Source organism: Pyrus communis, chromosome 6 (genome assembly GCF_041283825.1).
Source record: "Pyrus communis isolate YQ-2024b chromosome 6, ASM4128382v1, whole genome shotgun sequence".
Classification (NCBI taxonomy): Eukaryota; Viridiplantae; Streptophyta; class Magnoliopsida; order Rosales; family Rosaceae; genus Pyrus; species Pyrus communis.
The window spans coordinates 23,975,145-23,986,119 of record NC_142570.1 but is presented as its reverse complement, the minus strand read 5'-3'; the positions used below and the strand labels follow the sequence as shown (position 1 = coordinate 23,986,119).

General features: G+C 36.2%; 1 protein-coding gene across 6 annotated transcripts; it reads left to right on the top strand.

Moving 5' to 3' along the window:
* The first annotated feature begins 6,554 nt into the window (after positions 1-6,554).
* On the top strand, positions 6,555-10,975 carry LOC137711360 (octanoyltransferase LIP2p, chloroplastic). 6 transcript variants are annotated; one of them, XR_015963756.1, is made up of 8 exons: positions 6,561-6,898; positions 7,113-7,183; positions 7,702-7,893; positions 7,966-8,230; positions 8,398-8,548; positions 8,763-9,034; positions 9,149-9,396; positions 10,844-10,975. XR_015963756.1 is itself a non-coding variant. In XM_088696095.1 (7 exons), the coding sequence occupies exons 3-7, from the start codon at positions 7,886-7,888 to the stop codon at positions 9,245-9,247; spliced, it is 795 nt and encodes a 264-aa protein (XP_088552221.1). In that variant the 5' UTR covers positions 6,558-6,898; positions 7,113-7,183; positions 7,758-7,885; the 3' UTR covers positions 9,248-10,975. The 6 variants fall into 6 exon arrangements, 5 of the variants coding, with proteins under 5 accessions (XP_088552222.1, XP_088552221.1, XP_088552220.1 ...); XM_088696095.1 differs by having other exon boundaries at positions 6,558-6,898; positions 7,758-7,893; positions 9,149-10,975; XM_088696094.1 differs by having other exon boundaries at positions 6,558-6,898; positions 7,687-7,893; positions 9,149-10,975.

Genomic DNA, 10,975 nt, shown 5'->3' with positions numbered 1-10,975 from the left:
AAAAGTCAAAGACTTAGAGCAAAGTTGTCTCTCTTTAATAGGAAATTCAAATTCTTCATAGAAATAAATCATTCACAATCTTTATTGTAATTTATTATATTCGTTTGTGCTCATCTAAAACGAGGTGAGTCGACTCAGCTTGGCCCAACTCGTTTCGTTGTACATGAACTCATGCGTAATATCCCTTGAAGTAAAAATAGCACTTATCATTCTGCTTCATTCTCAGTGTTCTCTATCTCTTCTCCTCATTCTAATGTCGCTTCCTCCAAAAATTTTCGCCTCCCCCGAATTCTGCCGTCTCCTCTACTCTGTCCAAAAACTATGGAGAATTAGAGCTTTGCGAGGGGAACCCAGGAGGAATGGTTGGATGAAGTTACTTGTGATGATGATGTGGATGGTCTTTGGAAGCAGATTGCCCAAATTGGTGCTTTGGTGGTGACCATGCTGCTTTATGCATGAAATCTTCTCTGCAATTGATAAGGGAGAACGTGGATATGATTGACTTGGACGATGAACACGTTGATGCATAGATACTTAATTCAACAGATGTTACAAATGAGAACTTCCATACTGCTATCGGAATAAGCAATTCATCTTATTTGTGTCATTTGAGGAAAAAAGATACGTTCATTCCCGAAAGTCTAGCGTTCAAGGTCACTGGAACTCTCAGAGAATGTTGAGTGGTTTTCCCTGACATCTTTTGAAGAAGATGTACTGGAGCCACCTCCTTCTACTGGGTTTGTCCATAGTTATATCAAACCCTCAGGTACCGTTTGGTACGTGGGACAGGACGGAACAGAGTGGGATAAGGCGTTCCGTCCCACGTTTGGTGTGCCTAAAACGGGTGGAACGAGCTGTTCCACATGACGAGTTTTGGGTGAATTTTCGTTTCACCTCACCCCCTGGAACGACTCGTTCCACATCCGTGGAACAAAAAATTATAAGATCTCCGTCTCCTTCTTCTTCCTTCTTGTTTCCATCCGAGGGCATCTTTGCTCTCGCTCCGTTCCGTTCCGTCCTGTCCCGTCCCATCCCGTCCCATTTCGTTCCGTCCCGTCCTGTCTGCATACCAAACGATACCTCAATGCTATGTTCCTCGATCCATATGTGCCTGTTTTAATCGGGTTGGGCTAGCCTAGCCCGATCCATTGTACACCCATACGAACACCAATATGTTTTAATACTCTTAATATAATCCAATTTCTAATCAATCATTGTGTTTTTTAAGTGCTTTTCCCAAAACATGTTTCCCATATAGTGGTATTGCCTTGCCAACAAATGAGGTTTTGAGTTTTTGATTCATCTCAAAGTCAAAGACTCAGAGCAGAGTTGTCTCTCTTTAATGGGAAATTCAAATTCTTCATAGAAATAATTCACTCACAATCTTTATTGTATTTTATTTTATTCGTTTGTGCTCATCTAAAACAGGATGAGTCGACCCAGCCCGGCTTGATTCGTCTTGTTGTACATGAACTCATATTTAATTTGATCGATGCACTTAAGGCTTATATCGAACCCACGTATGCTTTTTCAAACTATTACTCGAGAAGGTTTGAAGAAATTTTGTAAACGTCTGATTTTTTCGAACTTTTAAACGGCCCAATCCATTTTGATTGGGTGGAGGTCATTATAATTCCGAATAATGCATATTATTAATGGTTCAACCTCTCCAAAAGAGACTATACACTACCTTTCACCCTCAAACAGCCATTTTTGCCGATTACAGCAAAAATGAATCGTTGGGTTTCTGATTGCCATTCCCGGCGATAGAGTTCAGCTACAAATTTCACTCATCATTCCCCTCACTTCTCACTGTTCTTTATCTATTCTCCTTCTCTTGCTATTTCCTCTAAATTCTTCTGTCTTCTCAGGATTCTGCCTTTTACTTCTCAGTCTTCTCACTCAGACATTATCTCTTCTTCTTCTTCTTCTTTGGATTCTGCACCATCATCACTCACTGACTTTGACTGTTTCTTCGGCTGTCTCCTCCCCTCTCTCAGGGTAATGCTTATTTCTCTGTGTCTCTTTTATATTACCTTTTTCTCTCCGTGTGTGTGTTCTTAATTTGCTCTTTGATTAAGAAAGAAGAGATAGACGTTGATGTTGGCACTCTTTTATGAATGGGTGGGTGAGGAGAGGAGAGGAGAATGTTGGATTCGGGGCCATTTTGCAGTGTTTGGGTTTTGTTTTGTGGGTTTCAGTTAGATCTTTGTCCTTCTTTGACTCAACTTCCTATCAGAATATTCCTGATTTAAATTATGCGTATGTTTTTTAAAAGTTTATTCATTTGCCAACAATGAATTGGGTCTTGTTTTTAAAGAATTCGTGAATAAATTGCTCTTGAATTGGGATGTTTTTGTTCTCAGAAGAATATTGAATTTTCTTTTTTTTTGTGGTATACGTTTGTTTTTGGTTTACGGTCAAATAGCCAAACAAAGTTGTTGAAGACATTATGATGGCTGCAAGGAGTCTTATGATATTCATTCTTTTGTCGTGACTTTCTTGGGCGGATTTGTTTTCGCAACTCTTTTAAGAAAAATTCACGTTGGCTTTGAGAACACAATACAACCAAATTAAGGGTTGTCATCCTGTCATCCAACTTCACTGCAAGTCCAAGATTCAAACACTTTCAAATCCTTTAAACTTGAAATTCAAAATTCTGAAATCAAACCTTCTGATCCACCACTGCAACCACCACCAAAGCCGACCGAGTCAAGCCCCGCACCACCAAATTGGTCTCCCGATCCCAAAAAGGCTACCTCCAATTCCCTGTCAACCACATCACCTGAATCCTCAAAACCACTCGCTAAGCCTAGCGAGTCTGCGATGGCTCCCCCGTCTACCTCTCTGAAGTACCTAGCTTCTTTTTTCTTTCGTTTTTTTCTTTATTTAATTTTTTTAATTATATAAAAATAAATTATATTTTTTGTATTTTAATATTTTAATCCCTATATATTAGACTTGTATGATCCAGTTATCTGCCACGTCAGCATATAACAGAAATTTTGACGAAAATACCACATTGATTTGTGACATCTATTTTCAGGAACTGCATTGATCGATTTGCAATTTCAAGGACCATCTTTATAGGGTGGGCCAATTTTAGGAACTGTTTGTGATAAAAACTCAAATATGTATTTGATGGAACTTGCCAATTTTATATCCGTAGGTTATTATATACATAGGAGCAAGGGCGTCTCTAAAATTTTAAGGGCCTTGTGTGAAATTTATAGAAAAAGTCCTTTTTAAGATAGGTTTAAAAAAGTAGGACAATGTATTGACACTTGAAAGCAATCACTTTTTTTTTTTAAAACAAACGATATTATCTATACTAATGGGGGTGGGAAGTAGGCTAATGTTCACAATGAGCTAGCAATAATGTGGTTCAAATTCGTCTTTGGCGAGAATTTAACTAAGACCTCTCACTTACAAGTGAAGATGAATAGTACTAAACCGCAGTACTAGCGGCGAAATCAATCACTTAAATCAAAACAAAGTTTAGCACTCACTGATTGCAAGTTTAAAAGTATTATTAATAATAAGTAAAAAAAGCAACAAACATAATGTTCAATAAATAATCAAAAACAGTTCAATCTTAAACAACCAAACAAGAAAAAAAAACTTCAAAAACTCTAACTTTAAAGTTTAGGTTGAATATATAGTATTATTATATAATAAAATTGAGAAAAATACTTTTTTTAAGGTGTTATTATTGGCACTCAAAATATCTCATTGTACTTCAAATTTTTATACTTTGAAAGAAAACAAATTATGCTTATAAGGAATACACGATAATATTTTAAAGTGATAACAACAACTATTTTTAAATATAGAACATTATTACATAACAAAAGTAATTTTTGAATATAGAACATTATTACATATAAATATTAGATGACAAAAATTTGGGGGTCCTTTCAAATTTGGGGCCTGTGTCACTTAACCTTTCACTCCTTCTCAATGCCCCCTCTGCATGTGAGATGAATAGTCCTTTATACGAGAACTGGGTGGTCTGGTTGGCATTAATGCTAGTGGCAGTGGTGGTGGGGACGACAAAATTAGCAGTGATGATGGTGGCGATGAACAAATTAGTGTTAGTAGCAATGGTGGTGGGGACAACAAAATTAGCAGTGATGATGGCAGGATGAACAAACTATTGATGAAGATGTACCGGAGTCGCCTACTGCTGCAAGGTTTGTCTGCAGTTATATCAAACTCTCAATGCTAGGTTCAAACACCTAATATATCTAACTTTTTGGATTTGTTTTGTTTAGATGGTTGTGGAGATCTGCATGAGGTAGAGCTGCTCGATGGACCATCGGTGCGTCAATCCTGCTAATAACGGGGAGCGCCACTATAGTGAGTACGAGGTCAAAAGGCATCACTTTTGATGTGTTCAATTTATTCACGAACACATCTGTTATGAGATCGAAAGCAAGCTAGTTGATGAACCCTATAGTTGTGGTGGGCTTGCATACTACTTACTCAACGCACCAAATGCCTCAGCAGGTCCAGCTCAAACCTCCAATTTGGCCCAGCAGTCTCCAAACTTTCATGCGCCGGTTCAGTTATCTAGTTTCCAGTCTTCTCAACTAAACCCATTACATGGGCTGTCCAAAAAAAACGCAATTGGGTTCTTATATTAAAAAAAATTTATGTACTTCACTTTATTGGAAGTTCTTCTCAGCATAAGTATTGTAAATTTATAGTATTGTATTCAACTACAAGAACTCGGGGATATGTCTTCCATAGTATACAAGAATTTCCCCTAAAAACTAGATCCACGTAGCGGTGTATAGTAGAAATACACTAATAATTGAGCAGATTACGAGCTAGTTTGGAGTTGCTGTGATGTGAAAAAAAAACATTGTTTTCAGAAGCAAGGATAGAGTTGTTTCTGCTTTCTGCTATTTTGAACCCATGATTTTAACAAAAAGCTTTTTTTTTTTTTTTTTTTTTTTTTCATTTGCCAAACACAATTTTAACCCCAACTTTTTTATAACTGTTTTTAAAATACTTTCTGCAATGCAAAATCAGCCTTACAACGTGTTTATTATGCTTATTTGCCATCAGGGTGAACTCATGCTGTTAAGAAGAATCAACCATCCTATTGACCCATTAATTTTGTACCAACTTAAGTATAAAGTGGGGCTGTAAGTTTATGTTGGGAAGCTAAAAACGGCAAAAGTGGTCATTTTACATTAACGATCTTTTCTCCTACTTATGGGTGTTGTGCTTCACGAACCAACCAAAAGCGACATAATGATTCACCTTTTTCACGAACCAACCAAAAGTTTAATTTTAATTAATATTTATGCTAATTGAGGATAAAAAAACCATTTTTAAAAAAGTGTAATAATAAGATTGAGCTCGATAAAACTGGTAAACTTGAGATTACTTCGAGTTAAGCCCTAACTTGATTGAAATGAACACACATGAACACAAAATTATACCTTAATTCAAATGAGAAGGGGAAAGACATATTTGATCAGGTTGTATTTGAATCAAGTAAATTCTAGTCCATATTTAATGGTAAGCGCACAGAGGCAGTAATAGAACCAGTATAAATGTAATTTCTTATAATTTATTTCTACAAGCTTTGCCGATTGTTTTGATTTTATAAATCTATATATTAGTAATAACCTTATTATTATTTTGAGATTAGAGGGACGGTTATACTTCTTGATTGTTCAGTAGCTAGGGAGACTCGGGTTCAATTGTTGTTGAATGAATGGAAGTGAGAAATGAGACTTTTGTGATCTGGATGAGGCATGCCCTGTGACGAAGAGAAGCTGGAGATAAAGATGATGAAAATGGGGAGAGCAGTTGATTGTGATTGTGGGAATGAAAGAGGCAGGATTTGTTATGGCTTAAGCTACACTATAAACTCTCATAAAACTCATCAATTTAAAAATTCCATCAAATTAATTATATTTTTTTAGTAGAGTTTAGTAGCGTAGATTTGTAACTAAGTAAGACATCAAATTAATTACGTTTTAAATACACGTAGATTTTTATAAAGGCCAATTTCTTTTTGTGGTCCTGTGGTGTCATATTTTTCAATTATCTCGGTTGGTAGTTCAAGTTCAAAGGTAAATTATGTCAGTTTCCCATTAAATAAACCCATGTGGATCTCATGTGAAGAGGCTAAATTTGTCTTTTTACAAACCAAATAAAGAAACAAAAATATATGTCCTTAGATATTGGGGTTCAACTAAAATTGGAATTGACTCGATGAAAAAAAAGCTTGAAATTTGAACGAATACGACGACATATGTTTTTGGTTTCTTGATTTAGTACCAAAAACACAAATTTAGCCTCTCAATGTGAGACACACGTGAGTTTATTTAACATGGGACTAACGGAAGTTTAGATTTAATTTTAATTGCTAATGAGGTTTACCAAGAAGATTTAGTTAACAACTTTTTCATTACGAGAGAAACACTAAAAATACTACGAGAGTGACATTAAAAGTACCATAACACCATCAGAACCACTGAATTTTTTGACCATTTATAATTTCATTTTTAAAAACTCATTTAAAATCTCGACTAAATACGCTCCTTGATACTCCCTATAAACCCTGGATGGTATCTACCATTTCTTGAAAAATTTGAAAAAATAACAAAAATTTAGATCCCGTATAGAATTACAATCACATTTTTAAATTTTCTAATTCTATTTGAAGTCAAAATTCTGATTATTTTTTCAAATTTCCTATCTTTCTTTCTCTCGCTCTGTTTCCAGTTCCCCCGATAATAAAAGCCCTCATCTTTCTCTCCTCTTGGCGGCGACTTCATCTCCGTTTGTCCCATTTCCGGCGAGTCTCTCTCCGCACTCCATCTCATCTTCTCCTTAATCAACTTAGTTGTCTTTCTCCGCGGCTCCGTCTGTCAAGGTACTTCTGAACAGTTTTGAGGAGTGTGCAGATTGACTGTAGGAATCTCTTTACTCCTCTTTTGTTTTCTGTCAGCGCTTGTTCCATCTATTTACTCCTCTTTTGTTAAATGAATCTCTACAAATAAAACTGGGAATTTATTAATTGGTTTGTATTAAGGTGAATTGAGTGATTTTTCGAAATTTAATGAGTTCAATTACATGGAATTATGCAGGGATTGGTGTTGGTGTGCCTGCTTTTTAACTGCGTTCATCTTCTGCCTTGCTTGTTGCGTGCTTGCTGCAGGTATGATTTTATCATCTGAAATCTGAATGATATGAATTTGTTACAGAGTTATATGACTATGAGTTATAAAGTTAACTTCAATTTGATTTGGATTGTAACCTTAATTTGCATCATTTGAATTATTATATGTTTCTGAATTCTGAATAATGAATGATAGATGATGATTATTTATCTTATGCAGACTTCGCCGCTAAGCCTTCAACAAGAAATATTAGTTAGATTAACTTAAATATCAATGTCAAGAAGCTTTCAAACTATTAGTTTATTGAGAACAGACTGGCAAATTGAACCTTTGCATATATTTTTAGCTCCTTTCTGCAAGTTGTGAACTGTAACAAATTTTGGTCGCACGACAATTGCAATGTAATTTTTGCGGTCTTTCAATTTGGTGATGCTTTTTATTAATATTGTTGTTTCTACCAATTTATTTTTGGCTGAACTATGCCTGTTTATTGTGTTTTTCTAAATTTCCGTTGCCTTCCCAACTACGTTCACATTCCCAGTCCATTTCATTGTAGGAGCCAAAACACCACCTAAAATATGACTGTTGTGGTGACTCACTGTGTTGCTGCAGTTCCAACATACCCAATCTATAAGCATCAACATAAACCTCATCGGTCTTTCTCTCTGCGCATCTTATCAAAATCGAATCAAGTTTCAGATGTTAAAACTCCGCAGTCCACCTCTTATACTATCGAGGCAATGAGAGAGTGAGTTTCCAAATCATTTTATATACTTATAATGTCCCATGGAACCCACCAGGTCAACTTGGATTTGTGCAGGTGTGAGTGCTTCAATATGTACAAGCAGCAGGTTCCTTACAGTCAGGCATGGGCTTGGCAGAAGAGCATAGTTGAGGAGAAAAAAGCTATGATAGAAAAGAATGATCATTGCCCAGACTCATTGTTCGTTCTCCAGCATCGTCCTGTGTATACCTTGGGAACTGCTAGTTCAGAACAGTTCCTTAATTTTGATATCAAGGACCCACCTTTCGATGTTTATCGAACTGAACGTGGCGGCGAGGTTACATATCATGGTCCGGGTCAGGTACTTCAGTGGCTGAATTTAACCTTTATGTTTCCGAAGATGTTGCCATTGTAATTTGAACTTGTTATCCCACGGTGGTAAAGTAGGAATCAAAATCCCGAACATGTGACTTAATTGCTTAGAGGGTCAGCTTTCCTAACCGTGGATGCATGCGTTTTTCACTGTAGATAGTTATGTACCCTATTATGAATCTACGAAATCACAAGATGGATCTTCATTGGTACCTCAGGTCACTTGAGGAGGTGATCATCCGTGCTCTATCAAAGACATTCTGTATCAAGGCATCTCGGCTTGAGGGCCTCACTGGTGTTTGGCATGGTATGCTTCTTAAAACAAAGGCATGCTGTATGTCCTTCTTTTCGTATTATAGCTAATTATCATTGCCACTACCGAGTTTTTGCTCTCATAGCTTCCTTTACAAGTGGTGGTTCCTTGTTCCCTAATTTAGTCGTGTTTAAAAAAACATGAATATTGGTATTGAAGCTGGCAGCTGGAATTTTCTTGTGATGTTTTTATTTGATTTTTTCTTCAGGAAACCAGAAACTGGCAGCCATTGGAATACGAGTCAGCCAGTGGATAGCATATCATGGCTTAGCAGTGAATGTGAACCCAGACTTGACCCATTTTCGTTGGATCGTACCTTGTGGGTTACAAGGCTATCAGGTTGGAAGCGTTAAAAGCTTGCTTGAGGAATTTCATACATCTGCCGACTGTGGAAGAGCAGATCTACCTGATCCCGATGATTGTCAGCTACTTGATATTACTTGTAGATCTTTGATCAATGAGTTTTCTGAAGTTTTTGAGGTTAGAATCAATTATGAAACCATGTCAAGGTTGGATTTACAAGCCGTCTGAATCTGAAGGTGAAACTAATTTAGTTGAGGCTACATTTCTAAATCCTTTGTCGATTTGAAATAGACGTGGCTGTTGATGCTTTCTGAGTGTTTTAAAGAGTCCCGTGATGACAGCAACCGAGCATTAGAGCAGGATTACGTATTGCTACTTTTACATCCTTAGAAGTCACAACCTTGCATACTCTCCTGAGTATTACATAGATAGCATTCAATTCCCGATGGAGGTTCTTAAGCGTCCTTGGATTGAAATTGGTAGAGCTCTCAACTTGTGGTTGGTTATGCACGTTATAATATCTACATGAGAAGATTAAGGTTCGAATCCTTGCTTCCCCCTACCATGGAATTTGCATAAGTTCTTTGCAAGATCAACTTATAATCTGCATATATCTGTGCATGATGATTCCTTTCTATTGATTAAAGGCTTATTTTTTGTTTTCCCCTAGAACTCGAATTTTATCTCACTTTCCCCTTGAAACTAAAATATCGCCACTTTGCACCCTAAAACTCAATGTTCGCTTCACTTTGACGAGATTAGGTTGGGGTCTGAATCATGAAACAAACATGATTACATATCTTGTTAACCTGTAGCTTGCAAAGCTTTAGTAATTATTTTCGTATCTCCTTTATTCTGTTAACGGCCGTACATGACTTCCTTATTGTTGTTAATGTTATGCAGTGCTGTGATTGACAACTTTAATTTGTGCAAATACTTGTTTTCACATCTTAATCCACTTGGTTTTATGCACTTATATATTTCTGTGGGCTGTTTTGATATGAAAGCTGAAAGGGCTTTGTGGTATCAGTTGATCTACCAATTGATTCATTTTTGAAAAGAAAATCTATTTTGATTTAAGGTGAAAACTCTGTTCATAATCCCTCATGGTGGTCGATCTGTAAAAACCAAAAAAAGAAGCTTGTCGTAGAAAAAGCCGGAACTTCTCTGTTACAAAAAAAAAAAAAAAAATAAAAAAAATTGTATAGAGCCTTGATAAGTATATGACATATCCCCAGTTTTCCATTCAATTTTCCGTAGCTGTTTTCATGTCTGTCTATCCTATTACTTTTAATTTTATGTGATGATAGTTTCTATGTCAAGGATTTGTTAGCTTGCACGTTAGTTATCAAACTTATTGTGTGTGTGTGTATCAAACTTATTTTGTGTGTGCGCGCGCAAGCGCCTGCCTTCAACTATACATAATGAAGCATATGCTTTCCTGTTGGAAATGATTACCCAGATTGCATGTATGTGTGTGTGTGTGTGTGTGTGTGTTACTTTCAACTATATATAATGAAACATATGCTTTCCTGTTGGAAATGATTACCCAGATTGCATGTATTTAATGAGAGTTTTTGTATACAACTATAGGCTAAAGTATGTGAATGGACTCATCTATTTAGATTTTATTGGATTGCATCTTTACTTGTTTATCTAAATCTATTTCTGTTCCATTGTTTCTTTCCTTACAATATTCCATATCAATCAAAACGACATTTGGATAATAGTGTTTAATTAGTAATATACCAAGTTATTTGAGCAGGGTTACAGTGGATGTCATGCGTTTTTTTTTTTATGGCTTGTTAAGTACGGAATGGGATGTATAATTAGTCACTCGAGATCAAGTAGTATAAATATGGAATGGGACACACATGATTTGATACCTGATTGCTAAGATGCTATGACTTAATCTAGTTTTGTCAGTTTACTGTGGTAAGGTTGTGTCCCGAGTTGTTGAAGCTCGTCCCTCCATTATTTATGCAGGTTTACAAATTGAACAATCAAAAGGGTAAATGAGATGAGATTGGACAAGATATGAGGCTAGAATTTATTTTTATTTATTTTGGCATTGTAAAGAATTCTTGATTCTTTTTATAAGGGGAATATACTTTTTAA